The sequence below is a fragment of the Limanda limanda genome, chromosome 7 (genome assembly GCF_963576545.1).
Source record: "Limanda limanda chromosome 7, fLimLim1.1, whole genome shotgun sequence".
Taxonomy (NCBI): domain Eukaryota; kingdom Metazoa; phylum Chordata; class Actinopteri; order Pleuronectiformes; family Pleuronectidae; genus Limanda; species Limanda limanda.
The window spans coordinates 22,997,385-23,017,419 of NC_083642.1; the positions used below are offsets into that span (position 1 = coordinate 22,997,385).

A 20,035-nucleotide genomic window follows, 5' to 3' on the forward strand; every position below is an offset into this window, starting at 1 on the left:
AAAAGTGATTCAACTTTATCGTTAATTCATATTCACAAGTCAGTTTTTGTCAAAGGGCTAAACAAGGTGCCACATCTTCTGCCCTTGACTCCGACTAGAGTGAGGAAAAACTACTGCTACCACAAAAAAACTTCCTACAGGCGAAACGTAGAAACCTCAGGAAAAGGAAAAGCTCAACCCTCAAAAACAGAGCAGTGTTGATGATAAGTATCATACACGAATGAGTTGCATGGTTGAACCGTGTGCTTCTCTTCTCCTCACAGGAAAGATTCTCAGGCAGAAACCTCCCCAAGGTCTGTGATCTGATTGGTTTATATCTTCCTTCACCTCTGTTTGGCTTCTCTACAATTCCGCTCTTAGCTGCTGTTAAGAACTGCACTCTTCTTGGGGGAGTGTACTCATGTTGGAGGAATGTGTGTTATACCATACCTGGGTGTGTGTGTGTGTGTGTGTGGATTTGCGTGCATTTGTGTGTGTGTGTTGTGGGACACACTGTCCATCCTGATGCGTGTCACACATGGACTTGGCTGTATGGTAAGTGCCTCCTTCAAGAACAGTCCTGCTGCATTTGCTCACATGGTGCTCCAAGATCAGCTCACTCTGGCCTCGCTCCCGACCGGCAGCTTTATGAAATATTCAACACTAAGCTGTTCTTTGGAACTCTATAACTTTCAGCATCACCGCAGGAAAAATGGTTTTGAACACTGAAAGAGCCTCGCTTGACTTTTTATCACTCTGTTTTTGACAAAAGAAACAAGTGTAAATATTGTCAATGTAGTAACACTTCATCGTGACTTAGCCCTTTGAAAGCCATTTGCATGTGTTGGGTCTAAGTTTGAAAAATCTAAATTCAGTCCAAGCACAAAAGACACATTCAGCTCTACATGTAATGGTTGACAAAGGGGTTGCTACAGTACAATAAAGTGTTACTGGCATCACAGTATGGCACACACTGCTGTTTTTGTGACTGTATCCACTGCTATTTTATCTTTTCTTGTGTCTCCTCTGCTAACCACCACTCCAGTAATGAAAATGCAAACAAAGACACTCTTTGCGGGTGCTGTCCGAGAACCATTAGGTATAGTTCCTGCACAGATACTAACAGCTGCACTGCAAGTCTGTGTGTCTCCTTCCATCCCTACCTCTGTTCCCCTTCTTCTTTAAACAGAAGCACAGTAAAGGAAGAGGAATCGCACAAGACATTCGACTAGTTTACAGTTCCTAGGGTAGTGCAGCTCAGCCCTTAATGTCTACATGAAAAGCTGTATGCTTATTATAAAAGAGCTAATCTGCTCGCACCTTTTTCCATTTACTCAGATAAAATGCAGATATACATCTTTGTTTACCTTCCTGTCACAGTTGATTTATGATTTCTATTTAGTGTGCAGTTGATGTGCTTGCTGCCTTCGTTTGCTTATCAGCCCTTAAAAACTTTCTGTTCAGTGGGCAACTTGCATATTGCTGAGTACCTAACAATATGTCTCCTTTTGACTGACTGTATGTCAGATGGGGCGTGTACTATGGTGAATTATTTTGCACGACTTGTGTTCACGTTTTTTTGCGCAGAGTGAGACCACAGCTCTTTTGTGCAGGGTCCCTCTGCTTCCAATGCATGCTTGCTTTTAGCTTCCTGCTGCTTGCCTGACTACCTGAATGCTCCACTATGTTCGTATGTGGACATGGCGCCTTCTGCTGTAGGACATTGCCCATTTTGCGTTTCTGCTGAGGTAAGAATTAACCACACAACTGTGCTGAATCATACAAATTCTTCAAATTACACTTAAAGCCACAAAGCAGTAGGATAAAGACATTTAGTCTCTTTTAGTTATTTATGTTGTTGAAACTAATATGAAAGGAATATGTAACATTTCTCCTCTCATTGTTGTGTAGTCGGAAGGCCAGCCTGAAGGACAAGGTGTTTCCCAGTCCGTCCAAGGGATCCATGGGCAAGGGAAAGGGCCAGTCTGAAGGGGCAGAGGAGGGGGCTGAGGGAAGTCCCAGCAAGGTCTCCAAGACCTGGAGCTTCACTGAGAAGAACCGAGGGCCCATGCACAGCCTCAGGAGCCGGGGCAGCGCTTCACGCCAAAACTCAGAAGGTGAGGGTACCCTACACTCGTCTGACGTCTGACCAGTAACATCTGACCAGATAAGAGGGGCAGAGAAGGGTGGTGTCAAATGTAAACTTTCCAAGGACAGCTCTGGAATAACAAATAGTCTATCACTTATATAGCAACATAAATTACTATCATTTAAAACAAAGTCTGTTTATAAAGATGGGCTTACATGACAGCTCTCCAAAAGTGAAGCCAAAACATTTTGATCACCCCCTGGTGGCTGGATGAAATGTAGGTCATAAACCCCGCCTCCTCCATGTTAGTCAACGGGAAAGTACACCTTAAATATATGTTTAGGTCATCACTTAGGTGATTTTAGGTAATTCTCACACATTGTTGTGTGTTGAGTTTATTTTTATCATAAATTTGGCCATGCTTAGTTATATGATGGTGTAGAAACAGGTTGAAATTATGATTGACAGCTAAGATTGGTCCAGATCATGTATCAGTGGGACCTGGATACCGTGGCTCCACACCACAATAACTACTGCATAGACCCTGGCTCCAAAAGACATCAGAAGCACAAGATGGTGGCACCCATAACTGTTATATATTGGCTTTGTTTATGTACAACAGAAGGAAGAGGAGATGCTTCCTCCATCTTTAAATACAGTCTATGATATCATGAAACAATAAACTCAGCTGTGAAACCTAAAATTGTACTGAAGTGGCTTTTAAGATATCTGTATGGTAAATATGAAGCTATAGATTAGCTTAGTATAGCATATTTTAGCATAGAGATTGGTAGCAGTTTCTATGCAAATAAAAGCCAAATGGAACCAACGGTTGGCTATGATATCTTAACATAACATGGAGATAATATACATGAAGTAACAATAAGCATTTCCCTGTTCAAAGTAGAGTAGAACAAATTGTATACACCCACAAACACCTGCAAATACAAGATAAATGTAATATCCAGCTTCATATTTAGCATTCAGAGTTGAGAGTGGTATCTAAACTCAGGAAGAACAGAAATATGCATTTTCTTTTAGGAAAATCAATGTTTTGAATTAGACTTCAAGATGGTGAATACATAAAAAGATATATTTTTATTTGACTGTTGATGCTTATAAAAAAATCTTAGTTTACACAACTAATGTAAATTGTTGACTGTGGATCTTTCCACATTTATGAACTTGTGGAATAATTTAAACTAGAGCTCTGTGTAACTGTGTGAGCTCAAAACTCATCATGTGTGTTTTTTTAGAAGGAGGGTGTTGATGGCATTTATTGAATTGCAAACAAGCCTCTTTAAGATGCAGTAACTGTGCAAACATCGTTTGTCATGCAGGTAAAGCTGCTGTGTAGTTTTCCTGCATGTATTTGAACATATGAGGAGTATTGGGACATTTTGCAGCCGACATTTCAACATTATGCTGGGGAGAGAGATGGCTGTTGGTTTTGACGTTGGCGTTCATCTATAATTTATTGCTAGACAGCCCAACTGCATCCATATGTCACCCAGGCCACTGTGTCACTATCTACAAATATATTTATCTCCTTCACTGTTAATTTACCTTTTTGTTCAACATGTTTTACCTATAGTCATTAGTTTTCTTCTTCCGCTTAATGGCAAGCTAAAGTGCTGATTGAAATGCAGGATGAAGACTTTGGACTGAAGCGTTCTTCAGGTTAGACAAGTCACCTCGCCATGTCTTCAGTTAAGACTGTATACTCTGTAATATAATAGATGTGTAGTTTATCATACATAAAACACAATCATGCATTCAGTGGATAGTGTTAATGCAAGAGAATAGAGACTAGACTTTTCAAACATGAACTAGAAACCATTCAGAGGACACCACCAGTTCCCATGTTTGGAATTGATTTGTCAGCCATTGTCATCCTGCTAGAATCCATAACAAATCTTTTCCCATGTCTCTCCTCTCTCTCTTTCTGCAGCAATTGAAGGTTTAATAAGTAAGACATTGGATTGATATTTTGTTGGATGGCTAGTATGCGAAACTAATCAAACGACAAGTCAGCTTCACCAGGCTGAGATACCTGCATGCTAAAATCTGCTGATATTTGTTCACTTGACATGAACCCTTTTTATTAGGATTTTGTCTTATATGGGTTTTCCTCCATCATCACTTAAGGATCTGAAACTGACGTGTCGCTGATAGCAAGCATGTGATGATTTAACTGATCCTCATTAGTGTAAGAGCGATTCTACATATTTACTTACAGTGGTGGTAATTTAGAAGCTAAACCGGGTTCAAGTCAAGTGAGGCCAAGATGAACCAAAATGATCCCAGTGCCAAAAATGGCCAAATTGCTTTATTTTGCATGAAGAGACCTCACTTTCTCTACCAGATTCTCATCTTATATCTGATCAACAGTGATTAAGCCTTGACACCTTTGCCTGAACGCACTATGCTCCAAAATCCATAGATTAGCCTTCTGGCTAAGCTAAACATGCTAGCGATTATGCTAATCTACGCCGTCATTGGTGGTGGGAAGAGAGTACTTGTCATTAAAGGTTTTAACAAAGCTTTATTCCATCAGCACTATCCTTCAATTCTGCACTTGGTCTTTTTTCTGTTGATCCACAAAGCTCGCTCACTACACTCACAATCCGGCTCACTGGCTTGAAACCAACCACTGTTGAATTTGACAGGCCGCATGGAAGTCAGTGAAATACTCTTTAAGCGTGTCCTTGTCTTTGCTCTGTAGAGGCGAGCCTCCCAGGAGAGGAAATGGCTGACGACAAGAGCTGCAACTGTGAATTTGCCACCCAGGAATTACCTCCAGGGTTGAAGGTTACAATACGGGCAATCTGGTAAGCGTTTCCTCTTTTGTATAAATTTTGTAGTTTCTCTTAACCTTGTGGTCACTGTTGCAGGGTTTGGGTGATCTTGAGTGTACTTTCTTAGTTGGGCCACATTTCAAATGTGTGATGTCTAATAATGTTTGTTCTTATGAGGACATCACTAAGATACTTCAGATGGGGAAACTTGAGCATCATATCATAGATATAAACCTGCGGGTTATTTCTTAATAGATTGTTTAGATAATCAGGGTTCTAGTGATCTAGTAATTTTAAATGTGGTTTCATAAGGAGACTGTTGGGCCTTGGTGGAAGTTTGCAGTCTGCTGAGTTACATTCTAGTTTTTCTTTGTAAAAAGTATGGCAAAAATATGATTATGAACACAGAATGATCATTATTTAGTTAATATAATAAACTATACGTTAAAGCGTGAAAGTTCATTAATGTCTTTGAAAACAGTGGTTTGACAACATACAACATTTTCTCATGAGCTTCTCCCTGGAGTCAACTACATATCATGGGTTAACTTGGAGTGCTAAATGAGTGCTCGTTCCTCCGCTAAGGCTAACGGCACCTTGCAAATTTATAGAAAGTGAAATTCCTGGATCCACAACTTGATCAAATCTCCAGCTGACAGCTCCATCCTGCTAACAGACACACAAACCAAGGGCAATAAAAACAACAGATGGCGTTAACTCCCTGTTAATATTTTGACCTGAAGATTTAGACTTCTGTGTAGACAATGAGATGTGGGAGAAAGTTTGAGAAAAATCTAAATTGATTTGTAAAGTTAGGAAAATAACAATCATAAAAAATAAGAATATAGTTATAACAATTTATCATTTGACAAGGAATTACAAGGAAGTGTCAAATTATTGTACTGATCCTGTTTGAGGTGTCGCACACTGGTGTAAATCCAACAACACAATGTGTGTGTCTCTCCTCAGCATCATGAAGTTCCTGGTGTCAAAGAGGAGGTTTAAAGAGAGCCTGCGGCCTTATGATGTCATGGATGTGATCGAACAGTACTCTGCAGGTCACCTGGACATGCTTTGTCGCATTAAGAACCTGCAGTCCAGGCAAGTGCAATTTTACTCTACAGTGTGTTTTAGCATATTAAAATCAGAGCCACATCGGTAAGTTAGTTTTTTAAAAGGTATTATTAGAGTGATTACCTATCTTTTGACCAATAACTAGTATTTTTACACTCTGTTGTATACTACTAAAGATGTGTGATGTTTGTGGTGTCACTGGATACACACATGTTGTGACACTGTCACTGTTTCATTTCCTCAGCCACATGTGTTGTATTGTATTGAGTTTTATATCTCAAGTCTTTATCTCCAGAAATATGATTCACTCTGATGGCCTCTCTGATTCCTTTGAGATATACAGCGTTGATGTATGATTCAGATTTTTTTCTATATCAGTTTTCCCTCCCCACAAATCAGTTTCTCCCATTATGATCCCTTTAAGGTGGAACATGTAGGATGAATATATTCCAACAGTCAAATACATACATACACATTCCATCCACAGTCAGATTCACTGTATGTCTTGGGTATGTGGAATATATTGGGACTCGTTCTCCACAGCTGATGTGATTCCCACGTTGCTTCATTTTGCATTGCACTCATATCGTCTCTGTGTGCCTTGCCAGGATAGATATGATTGTGGGCCCCCCTGCCCCTTCAACACCACGCCATAAGAAGTCCACTGAAGGTCCTAGGTTAGGTTAATAGACTGCACCTTTAGAATGACCATTTGATCAGCATTATGCTACTTGTACCAGGGAAACAATATCGAAGCACCTACATGCTACCTTTTATATTCTGATTGATTGCACCCCTTTTGAGTTCAAGCCGAGTGACCCGTCTCATTGAGCCAGAGTAAAACGAGATGCATGAAATCCCTTTTTTATGTGCAACATTTTCATGATGTTGTGTTGTTATATTAGCTCTTAGGTCACATTATACCAGCTGTTAACTCAGAAAAGGTACAAAATGTGAGACTCAGTGAGTGTTAACGAGCCCTGTCATATGGCCTGACTCAACAGGGGTTTGACAGTGCTAGATGCTTGATCTCATACTGTAGAGACATATAGCGAGAGCTCCCCCTGGTAGGAAGCAATGGAAATGAAGCATGAAGCATGCCAAGTGATGCATTTTGACCCGAGACAAAATTATCCCTCTATTCACCTTTTTATTTCAGTTAAAAAAGGCCTCACCTCCTAATGCATGCATTCCTATCCTCCACCTGAAATCCTTACCTACTCAGTGTTCGTTCATACAAAACACATTTACTTGTATCTTGATGAATATCATCCACATGAATTATTTCTTTGCTTATTTTCCATTTAAAAGTGATTCTCATAATGGCATCATGCATTTCTTCGCTAAAAATGTTAAACCTTTGTGGCAGACTGATAATCGCTTATGTTACCTTTTTTTAAATGCTAGAGTTGACATGATAGTTGGCAAAGGTCCTAAAGCTGATGGAGACGCTGCAGAGGACCAGAGCATGAATGGACGTCTGGTCAAAGTGGAGAAACAGGTAGGAATGTTTCACCCAGGTCTGTTATATGTGTACGATCTGTTTCTCTGCTTTTATTATTCATTGGGTGTCAGAATCAAAATAACAGAACTACTTGCAACATTCCTCCAAGATTCTAAATTAAACAGACATTGTAATTACCTGGAGAGGTCTCTTAATTTTTCTGCAGTGCTGTATATTTTCATTCTGGTCAAGGATCTACATTTTTTCATCGTGTGTTTTATTTTTTCCCTGCAGATGACCGGTATGGACAGGAAACTTGATTTCCTGGTCAACGTGTATGTGCAGCGCATGGGTATCCCTCGTTCTGAAACAGACGCCTTCTTCAACTCCAAAGAGCCGTATCCAGCTCCGCCTTACCACAGCCCAGAGGAGAGCAAGATGGAGAAGGAGGTGAAGGAAGAAAAGGAGGTGAAAACCTGCTCCCCTGCAGATGTCCCATGCTCTGATGGGTCCTCTGAAAAGAAAGATCCTTTACTGGGTCAGTCTGTGGCCTGGTCGGTGGGTACTCCCTCTGGCAGCCTCAGCCGCCCCTCTACCTCTTGGCAGCACCAAATGCAGCACCCCCTCAGCCAGCCTGCCTGGAACAGCAGCGTGGCCAACACGCCATCACCGGTCGGAGGCAGCGGCGAGCGCTCGCCCAACCCGTTCCGCCTCCCGCCTCCTCCTCCTGCTCTGGTCCATGACCGCTCGTCATCTGGTCCGGGGGGCAACAGCAGAGAGAGCTGCTCCAAGAACAGGAGGCGCCACAGGAGGCAGAGGTGTCAGCAGGATGCCATAGCTGTGGAGAGCGACACGTCTCTCTCCATCCCGTCCGTTGACCACGAGGAGCTGGAGCGCTCCTTCAGTGGCTTCAGCATCTCCCAGGCCAAGGAGGACTTCTTTGGGCCTCCCTTCTTCACAGGCTCAGGAGGGGGAGCGGGAGCAGGGACTGAAGCCGGACCTGGAACTTCTCTCTGTGCCAGAGTCAGACCCTTCATAGCAGAGGGGGAATCAGACACAGACTCCGACCTGTACGCCCCCTCACCTCTGTCCTTCACTGGAGAGGTCTCATGTGTAGAGAGAGGGTGGCCAGGACTGAAGTAGATTCATGGCGAACGAGATCAGTGCTTCAGTGGCCAACAGGAGACCTGTCACCAGACCGTGCAGCCAAATGACTGATGTCTGATGCACCTACAGACCATCAATGGTTTATGGAATGGATGTTATCAGCTCCTTATTACAGAAAATGGGAAAATATGTTCTTATACAAAAAACAATGGGGTGGTCCTTTATCACATTTTTTATTTGTGATGTTACACTTGACAAGAAATTACACGTGCATTGGCTTCTACTGAGTTTTGATCTGTCTGCGATGACAGATACGTGTGTGTGATGTGTGGTGAGGATTTGTTTTTGCACTGAACTTGACTTTGATTTGAAACGAGAACATCCCTTTGCTTTCTTTTAGTGGCGAGTGCACTTCTTCTGTTAAACCACTTTAACTTTGAAACCACAGTGGCAGTTAGTAAAGCAAAGATTGTTAGTCTTATCATGTGGTTAGCGTAGTGTCTTGATAGCTTCTATACCTTTGAATGACTTGAGGTGTTATGATGATGCCAAAATCTTAGCTATGATAATCAATTATCCTGCAGACAAAAAAAAAAAAAAAGAGTGCTTGCTTTTCAGGATTATTAATTCAGCCTGGTGTTTAATAAAATAGTAAAGAGAAACTCCCCTCGAAGTAATACAGATACTTTCCCCATCAGTAAACCAGAGGACGTCCTGCATGGCATGTTAAACGGTTGATTTAAGGACAATGTTTAAAGGGAGATTTCCAAACCAAACAGTGGCAAAAAGTCAGCACAACAACCTACTGAGTGTTGCCCTTCTGTACAGAGCAGTGGATACACATTGCAATGTGAATGCATGACTGGTTTCAAGCTACAGTGTGTTGAGTTTTAGGGAGCTTTGCTGGAATTCCACTCCTGTGAGAGGCATCCTGAGCTCGCTGCTTTCATGGCTCTTCTTTTCTGGGCAAATACGTGAATTCATGGATTATGTATGCAGGGGCAGATATTTATTAGCACAGTCTATATGTGTGGACATTAACTTGTGTGTTTTATGTTGTTATTACACAACAATGAGTGCTGATGTTGGACTGAGTAAACCATAAGGGATATTTATGCCGTGATGCATATGTCAATCATTTAGATTCCTTGTAGATACGTTTGTTCTACACTAAATGAGAAAATGCAATAAAAATCGAGTGAGGAAATCGAGAACCGTCCTTTAACAACATCAACATGGCCCTATTTTTCAAGACAAAATCCTTTGTTTTATAAGTACAATAAATCAGTTATTTCATTATTAACATTTCCAGGTGTTTGACTATGTCCTCAGAAGCGATGCTGGAGGTTGAAATACATTTGACCACAGATGATGCTAACACGAGTCATAGAAAATCTACTTTAACATTTGGATGTGATAGCAGAAGGAGGATTTCAGTCAGTGGATTCAGTTCACACACAATCTATAGGTTTTCTGAAAAGAAGAAACAAACCTGCGGAAATTTGTTCCCCCTCCTTTCACTCTTACATGAAACAGTGGTTTTAGTTCAGCAGCCTCATGTAACTGCACTTTCTTTCTCTTCAATAATAAAACTTTCTACGTCATTGGAAAGCGTCATAATTGATCATCAGTTTTTTCAATCCCTCCTTGTCAATGAAGCTGTACAGATGCTCTGCTGGGTGTCAGTTTATCAGGTATGTGGTGTAACGGTGGCTATGTTTCACTAGATGGCAGCCAAGAGCTACATTTGAGTGGGTGCTTGATAAAACCATATATTGTGGGAGGGTGATCAGATTTATAGACACCTCGGGGTTCACATGTTTTCCTTCAATAAGAACGTTCTAAATTTTGACCAGAACAATATAATATGTTTGTATTTTAGATATATTTGAAAAACGATTGTATGTGTTTATAATTGATATCTGACTGCATTTTAAGACACAATAAACACACATGGGGCAAAATTCAAAGGTTTTACCAAATTTTCTTTACCACTGTAACTGGAATGGTTTCTCCATCAGGTGAATAATCCTCCAGCAGAACATGTGACCCTGTAATTGATTACTGGCTCTTTGGATAAACCCTCAGAGAATCTGGTCAATAAACATAGTTCACATGCTCACCTATAATCTGATTCATGGCTTATTAGAAATCTGAAACCACAAGTATTAATTGGTACTACGTGGTAATATTTATTTGAATGAATGGAACCTAAAGGTGGCCACATGAGCTTGTGAGCTTATACGACTTGTAGGTAATCAATAATTGATCAACAAAGCACTAGTAATCAATTCTTTTACCACTAATAAAACCTTCAATTACAAAACATTTTTAAGGTTCGGTTTGTCACAACCAGTAAAAGCTCTCACCAATATTTGGGGACCTGGCTGAGAGGATTTACTTCCATTCATCCACAAAAGCATTAGTGAGTGACAACCAATGATAATGGACAATGAGACCTGGTTCACCACCTGCACGGGTGTTGGATGTGTTCAGAGGTCTGCACAGGCTTAAAAGCTCCTCCATAACAAACTGGGAAGCTCTTCTCTTTTCCAGAAAGAGCCAGACCAAAAAAGCTGTACCAAAACTATTAATCTACAATAATGGCGTATGTTGTCCCCCCAAAAGAGACCCCAGACCGAAGTTACACAACCGCGTGTGGCCCGTCCACATACACTTATTACACCATTAATTGTAAATGACTTCCTCTCTTAGTGTGTGTGTACGTCAGCAGAGTGTTGATTATCTTCATTGCTGTGGCTTGAAGGATTTTATTTAACAATCTATTTAACAGCCATTGGTGATTGTAAATTAAAATGAAAATGTGAACAAAGCAGCAAAGGAGCGTTTCCGTTCCTCGCGATCAACACCAGGTCAGCCAATTTGTTAAGTGTGGTGAGGTCAGGATTTGAGTTGAAAGGGTGATACAAATAGGAATTGATTGGCTCATTAATAAAAGTCAAATCTTGGCGACACAGCACGTAAGGCTTATTTACTCTGTGCAGCAGCTGGGGAATTGCAGACATCTTGACCACCCAAAGCTCAGAGCAGAGGACAAACAACCAGGGACCAGCATGTTAAATATAATCTATGTAGTAGGGAAGACATGCATATTACCTGCCTGGTCAGAAAATGCAACTTTGTGTGATATATCAAGAAGAGACTCAGGGTTTTGCTGAGGTTTCAGTAACATAGCACCAAACTGAATTTGTACAATTTGAATGTTTCTTCAACATGGCCACTTTGCATCATGAACAGAGTGATAATGCTGCTCATTTTGTTTGTGCCCCTCTGCACAATGATGAGAGATGTGTGTTTAAACAGTGCCATTAGATAGAGGTGGGACATTGACCCTGGTGATGAATGATAAGAGCCAACAATCGATGAAACCATTAGTGATCTGACTCTATCGAACCAGAGGCCAAAACAGAAGGACTCTATGCATTTTGGTAATGGTATGTGTGCTCACATGTTTCACCATTGAGGTGAGATGACAGGAATGCAATAAAAAGGTCTTCCTTAGCCTCCCACTTTCACCTTTTCATTAGAACAAATGACACTGATGTATAAATACAATAAATGAACGTATTGTACGTGCAGTTTCTCTAAATGAGCTCAGATCAAATATGAAGCCTTCATTTGCTGGAGGTGACTTTTCTCCATCTACAGCTGAGAGGAAGAAACGACTGTGTCCTTGACACCAGCTGTGTTTGTGCACAGTGCTGGTCCGGTGGTCTCCGTGCAAACATTTTATTTATGTACAGCATCGATGTCCACGAAGAGCGGACATGGGTGACCTTCCTCTCCCTCTCTGTGACACACAAACACACAGGTCTGTAATGACGATAGGTGTGGGGGATTAACGGGTGTGTAGATAATACTGGTGAGCGTTTCACAATCTAGATTCATTACACATTGGCTGCATTTCAGACAAAGGCTTTGCAGAACAACAAGGGCGATGTGTGTTGGGTTAATGCTTCATGACTGCAAATGATTGCTGTTCTCAAAACCCAGTGGAAAAGCCTGGCTCTTATACTCACACATATCAATGTGTAGAAGCATAAATGCATACACATGGAAATAAATGTTAAAAGGGACAAAATATAATACATATATAAAAAAATATATTTATAACTACGGTAAATATATGACATAAAACACACTGAGATTTCATTCTCCTCACATAAGGACCTTCAGAGTGGAAACTTAATACGATCTGATTCCTGTGACCATGATGACAATATTCCAATCCTGGGTAAACAATATTAAAAATGTAACACATCCAGATATTGTTTCCTGCAGGAGAATAATACATTGAACAAAACCTAATTGAGAACACACAGTTCATCATTAATCATCAGACAATTACCAGATTGCATTGATCTTAGTTCCCTCAAGGCTTCTTCTTGAAGCAAGTCGAGTCATCCATTTATCATCTCTGAGGAAGGACATAGCAATTGTATTGATGCATAATCTTACTTGACTGATTAGTTTGATACACTAGTTGTTAGACAGCAAAGTCGCAATTGTTTATGTTTGCATGTGAAGACAAAGAAAGAAGTCAGCTGTATAAATAGTATGAATTATGTCACTATTTACAATTATAAAGACAGTTCATAAAGCACTGTGATGATCAACAACATATGTGAGATAACCCATATTATTTTAAATATTAAGAGACTCTGAGGTTATAATTCAAATGTCCATCTTTGCAATATTCAACCATGGTTTGAATCTCATCTTCAGAAACTGAGCTTGACTAAGACCCTGCAGTTATGCTGGCATCTCTGTGGAAATCTATCCAAGAAATATTTCAGTCAGTGTGTTGGACCAACAGAGTAACGTCTCCATCCCTGCAGCCACAGCGCTGGTATAAATAAAAACATGTATCGCCAAAATAAAGTGATGTGTGGACGATGGTTTTTAAAGACACATATGTTGAAGACATTTTAACTGAGTGTGCTGCAAAAAAAACACGTACATTGGTCTGTGCACCTACAGCTGGGAGGTATGGTGTGGGCCAGGTGATGAAGCTAATCTTACTTGTCTTTAAAAAAAAATTACCAATGTCTGTTGGATTCATTTATTTATTTATTCATTCATTCACACGCACACGCACACACATTACATAGTTACAATGTGTCCACCACTTCTTTGTGACACCTGCCCTGTCCACTTCCACCTCTCTCCTTCCTCAAGCGTTTACTATGAAATGCTCAAGATCTTGTTATCCCACACCTGTCCACCAGATGGCCTCAGTCTTTCCTGCCTCTCCCTTTCACCTGCTCCTGCTCCTCAGCTGCCACTTCCTGCTCCTTGAGGCCCTCCTGCCTGTTGCATCAGTTTGCCTCTTTGAAAATCCTTGAAAAAAGTTTGTGTTTCTCTTTGATTCTATCTGCTTTGCATGTGTCTGCAGGACATATTTCAGCCAAAAAAACAAAAACAAGGAGGTAACAGACACTAGAAACTTTCATAAAGCTGAGATGAGAATTTGTCTCTCAATAACCAACAGTCTAGGAGTTCATGAATGCCTTTAATGAGAAATACTTGGCTCTGAAAATAACATACTTAATAATTTAATTAAGGTGCTTGAGAACTTGAGAACAACATGCGTCACTCTTATGTAAAGAGATGGAAACGTTTGAAAACTGAAGTGAGAAAGTACGCACTCATGACTGTTACGCCACCGATTGCATTTTTATCAAATTCACCAGCTTTATATGTCTATAATGTTATGCATAGCACCAAGGCAGCTTCTGTGACATCCGTCTCAGTGGAGGGACAAAAAGAAACGAAGGTTGGGGCTGAACCCAAAGCATACTCCATTGAATGATTGGTCCTTGACTTGCCAGCGGCGGATCTCTTTAGAGTGCAGGTAATAACAAAGACGTGTTTATCTGTCGCCAGAAAAGTGAAGGTTTCAAGAACTAAGCAAATTCCTCATCTGTGAGCTGTGATGTTAGATTTAATCATTTAAATCAATGAAGTTTCTGGGTTTAAAGGTAAATAGTAGTTGTTAAAAGTTTGTTAAAGCCTCAACATAAACTTCACAGTTGATATATTGTGTGCTTGTTGTATGAGGAACAGCTGCCGGACTCAGTCATTGGAAGTTACCTCCCCTCAACATGAAAACAACAAATTAAAGATGACAGATTTTCATTTCATCCCATTAGAAGTGATGATTATTCACGTCAATCATGATCACTCTGCTGTTTCTGGAACAGCCCACGTAAATCACAGATTGGTCAAGGATATTGAATTGAATTGGATAACGTGACTCGCTGATATTGAGTAGCCTACTCTGTGAGGTTTCATGTGCATCATCATACAGACCTCCGTTCTTCTTCTCTGCTCTAGTTATTTTAAATCAAGGTGTCAGATAGTTTCTGCACTGATGAGCAAACTAAATAAAATATATTTTTGTCTCAATTGTTTGTCTGTTATTTATGAGGATGTGCAAAAGTCTAATGACGGGTTAGCATGAAACCTGAAGGATGTGCCTGGGGGGCCATTGTTCTTACCCGACATTATTTTATTTAATTCAATCAAACTATTGGGCTTCTCATATTTGTGGGGCCACAATAATAATACAACTTTTTTTGAGGGGCAGCTCAGTCAAATAGGCCAAATGGGCAGTAGCTGAGGCAACTTTAGTTCTATGCTGTGCACGTCCACTATATGTGGTATGAGTCAGGAAAGAACTTGTTAAATCTGGTGTGAATCTGAATCAGGGTCCTGGATTTCTTTCCCTTCCTCTAACATTGTGAGGTGTTTTTCAACATTGCCGTTGATTTCTCAGAAAATACTTCATGGATCTCGATGAGATGACTGATATTTGTGTGCACGGTTTGTTGCAAATGTAAATAAAAATGTGGATCTAGTGACTTTAAATTTGGTCTCATAAGTTGACTGTTAGGTCTTGGTGAAGGTATGTGCTCTTTTGATTTCTATTCTAGTATTCTGTATACATTTAGTGAACAATGACTATTACCATTATATTGCTAATGTTAAACTTCTACAAGAATAACTTCAAGTACTTATACCATTACTATCATTATTGAGAACTGCACTCTCTTGTCTTAGCGCAGCTTTTAAATTAATGGAGATATAACAGGAATCAGCCGAACAATGGAAGGAGTTGCTGAGTTCATTACGGTCGCTGTGAGTGGCTCAATAAATCCTTCTCAGCAAAATGAACAAAACATAATTGAACTTCAGGCAGACAAAGAAACAGTGCTGCTGAAGCACAATTAAAGTTTTCTGCTAATTTGGTGTTTTTTTTATATGAGGAGCGTAAATTAACATTGTTCAAGACAATCCTGAGCTTAAATCTTCTCCAGCAGCAGCTGCAGCTGAGGAGCCTGAGACAAGCAGCAATGAGAATGCTCAGATAAACCGTCCTGGTCCTGTCTGGAAATGGACTTAGGACGAGGATGACCTTCATGACTGTCTGACCTCCACAGGTAAATAGATTTTATCGTGATCCACAGATCAAACCGGACATACAGTAGATACGTTATCATGATATATTTTCTGAGGCTCTTTCCTGCCAACCTCAAGCTGATGCAGACACAATCTTGACAGACACATTATACCTGCGTCATACAACAAATGATCAGGGTGCAAATATTTACAGAACATAGACACTACATTAAGTTGACATTTTATTAGGTGAACCCGGACAAAACTAATGCAGTGGCCTTGCAAATTATACATTCATGACATTTATAATACAGAGGAGCCTCCGTACCATTATTACAGATTTACTCCATGAAATCTTGTAGAGAGTGGGACATGATCTAAGGTAAAACTTGGACTTGTAAAAATTTGGAGTGGATCCAGATCAGGGGATGGGTCTGATTTGTCAGAGAATATTTCATGGATTTTGATGATAAAAATCAGACATATTTCGGGGACTGATATTTATGCCTTTGTGCAATCTTGTGCAGATCTAAATATGAAACTGGATCCAGTGAATTTTTGTGTGTTGCAGATAGGTGACTGATGTGTCGACTAAAAAACAAAACTCCTCTCTGTCAGCTCACAGACTGTATCCTCCCAAATGACCATGCATTACATTACATTAAATTTAATTTAGCTGACGCCCAGAACAACAAGAATCAAGAAAGTACAATATCTTCAAAAATAAAGCAAAACTACAATGTGCTATAAGTAAGTGACATTTAAGTGCTACTAAATTGTTAGTTTCAAATTTTATTCAAGGTATAGTCGGAAGAGGTATGTTTTTAGTTTGAGGCGGAAGATTTGTAAACTTTCTGATGTCGATGGGGAGCTCATTCCACCGTTTAGGAGCCAGGACAGAAAACAGTCGTGATTTTGATGAGTGTTTGGCTCGCAGTGAAGGAGTAACGTTTGGCTATGTCCAGGATATAGACTGGACCTGATTCGTTAGGGTTAGGGTTAGGGTTAGGGTTAGGGTTAGGGTTAGGGTTAACCCTAACCCTAGGGTTAGGGTTAACCCTAACCCTAACCCTAGGCTATACAGCCCGGTACGCATGTACTAATGTTTTGAAGCGGATGCGGGCGGCCACTGGTAAACAGTGAAGGGAGCGGAGGAGCGGAGTAGTGTGAGAGAATTTAAGTAGGTTAAGAGGATAAAAACCAGTCGAGCTGCTGCACTCTGAATGAGCTGCAGAGGTCGGATGACCCTAGCAGGTCCAGCCAGGAGGGAGTTATTTTATGCGTGAGATGACCAGGGCCTGGACCAGAACCTGCACCGCCTTCTGAATGAATAGGGGGCGTATTCTCCTGATATTCTCCACACAGTTGACTTAACACATTTGTAACAGTTTCAACACAAACTGAACCTTATAACAGGGAGGCAGAATATGTTGCAGGACTATAGGGTTAGACTGTAGTCATTTTTGCTAGTTGTTCTAAATAAACTGACATCTGCATGTCTGTGTCTGCTGCAGCAAAGTGATGCACCTTATTTCTTCATTGAAAAAGAAATTGGCTTGTTTGTCCCCTCCACATGGAGGTTGGGACCCAAAGTTGGCCAAAGAGCAGCGCTGTGTGGCGGCTGAGGATGTAGCTGTCAGTGTGATTACATACATTCATTAGTATTCTCTGGGAGTAGCATGGCCGATATCACACAGCCTTGGGGGAAGCCTTAGAGAGGATCTTAGAATCTCAGAGGCGGGTTCAGATTTGATTGCAGCAGCTGAAGGGTTGAATTGAGAGCTTACGTCCATGATACGCGATCACTGTCACTATCAGATGCCTCGGCCGGGAGATGATTCAGCAGTCATAATCAGTGAGATTCGTGAATTCAGAGAGCAGCGTGTTGAGGGGTTGTGAAAAGTATGGAAGGAGGGGGCATGGATGAACTCGAGGGAAACACAATGAGTGACAGACTGTGGATGAAAATAGGAGTGGGTGTGTGCTGTGACCTGGCCTGATTTTTGTGATTAAAAGAGCCGGTCCTGAAGAAAAGCATGATTGGTGTGTGTCGTAATCATGTAGCTGCACAGAGGTGAAGATGAGCGGCACAGCCAAATAGCTTGAGCTCGGTCGTAGCATTCATGGTCCCAGACGGTGTCTGAATGAAGCCACTGAGGTCTGAAGTGAGAAATATGAGGTGGAGTGGAAGTGCAGGTTCTTTTTTACTTTCCGCACAAGCTGTGTGGAAACGAGATGTTGAAGGTCAGGGAGAGGCAATCAGCCGTTTTACAGAATGTAATTTCCGTGAGACAAATGTGAATGAAATCAGCTTGAAGGGGGGGGAATCCCTCTCGGACCTATGACATGCAGCTCACGACAGGAAGAATGTAGAGGAAAAAAGGATAAAGTGAAGGTCTTGGAATGACTCAATCCTTCCAGGTAGTGGAGTGAGTGGTGTGAGGAGCGAGGCGGTGGATGATTGCCCCCTGTAGGGTTACAAGCTGCTGTTGGTGTGTTATGACAGAACGTGAGGTGGATTTTAGTGGTATACAGTTGATGGACACTCATTTTACTGGGACACATAAACGTGGTGAGGTCAGTCGGAAGCTGAGAATCACTCCTGCACGTGGTAACATTAGTGTTTGTGCTGAATTAACATGGAATGCATTAACTCTACAGGAGTCAAATTCATGAAGACGGCTGTACTAGTTATCATATTATACATTTTAATTGTACATGTCTTAATTACTATACTTATTTATGTTGGGTATTAAGTCTTCGCATTACACTGTGGTGAGCTATATTTCAATGGGAATAATTCCATAAAATTATTATTTTAAGCAATAATGAGCTCTTTATCAGTTACAGCAATCTATTTCTTTATTTTATATTAAAGTCTTTTTTCCTGTCCTTTGTCAAAGAGTGATGGAGTGTATCAGTGTCAGAGTAACATGTTGTTAAACCCAGTGAGCTGTAGTTGTTGATTTAAAGATTACCCATGGACAAACGGTAGCCTACTTAAACCCACAGGCCAGAGTGTCTGGAGAACACTTGCACTGAGAAATCCGGCTTCACAGTGAGTGAGCCTGTTCATTCTAAGCCTATGGAAAAAGAACATGTAAGTCAGCCACATGTCTTCCTCAAACCTGACAGGAAGTTTTCTTTCAGTAAAAAGCTGAATGGCAGCAGACTGGTTGATAAAGAATGAGCATTGTGGCATTAACACAGGATACAAAGTAAAAGCAGCAAAAGCCACTATTGTATCGTATATAGAGGTATTAGACATTTTAAAGTTTAGAGTGGAGAGTTTCGAAGATGAACTAATAACTCAGTAACTGCTGAAAGGAGGAGACGTTGAGTTATAGGATGTGATCATCAACTCATTTGCTTTTTCATGTGAGCACCATTACTTGGGTTATTGTGGCACAGCCAGAACCCAATCTATAATCTTGTATAGATAACCTTGTATTACACTTTTATGCATTTTTTTTTCAAAATCTATATATTATCATTCACTTGTTTGTATGTTTTAATTCATGTATGTAAAATAATGTATAATTAAGGTCCACTTCAGCACCATCTTGAGCAGTGAATAGAGTTTGGATCAGTATACGAACCTATGTCACTTTACAAGGGGTGATTGTAGTAAAGAGCATATCTCTGTTTGAAGATGTTCTGGTGTTCGACATGGTTTTCTTTTACAATACTCACTAGTTTTTTTCCTATATATTTAATAGTAATAGTGCAGTTAAATAGTTAAAATTAACAACTGCAGAGGATGGTATCCGGACTTCAATGGATTGACCTCCAACACCTTGGATACTTCACCATCCATAATGGGATTGTTTCTCTCATTAGACCCTTCCTGTCTGGTGGCACAGATAAGATAAGATTATCCTTTATTAGTGCCATCATGTGGAAATTTGCTCAATAATAATAATCATCATCATCAACTAGCCTTCGAATCTGTTTTGGTGGCTCCTCCCCCTCACAATGTCAATGTATCTTAAACAATGTGGACTCTGAAACCATCCAGTTTGTCGTTAATCCTCCTGTATGTTCAGTGCAGGCCTTTCGGTATCAGTTAAGGTTGGATGATATTTAGATAAAACGTATGTATTCTGTATAAGCAGGGTAATT

General features: G+C 40.6%; 1 protein-coding gene across 3 annotated transcripts in view; it reads left to right on the forward strand.

Annotated features, from left to right (window-relative positions):
* Positions 1-8,527, forward strand: part of LOC133005505 (potassium voltage-gated channel subfamily KQT member 2-like) — a 36,050-nt gene extending 27,523 nt beyond the window's left edge. Inside the window, exons 10-18 of one of the 3 annotated variants that reach the window (XM_061075205.1) lie at positions 264-293; positions 1,891-2,096; positions 3,701-3,748; positions 4,020-4,037; positions 4,794-4,899; positions 5,836-5,967; positions 6,549-6,617; positions 7,348-7,441; positions 7,679-8,527. In XM_061075205.1, coding sequence (XP_060931188.1) covers positions 264-293; positions 1,891-2,096; positions 3,701-3,748; positions 4,020-4,037; positions 4,794-4,899; positions 5,836-5,967; positions 6,549-6,617; positions 7,348-7,441; positions 7,679-8,527 — 1,552 coding nt within the window. Of the gene's footprint in view, positions 1-263; positions 294-1,024; positions 1,079-1,890; positions 2,097-3,700; positions 3,749-4,019; positions 4,038-4,793; positions 4,900-5,835; positions 5,968-6,548; positions 6,618-7,347; positions 7,442-7,678 lie in introns of all 3 variants that reach the window. The other 2 variants (XM_061075208.1, XM_061075207.1) reach the window with 2 other exon arrangements.
* Positions 8,528-20,035: the final 11,508 nt, after the last annotated feature.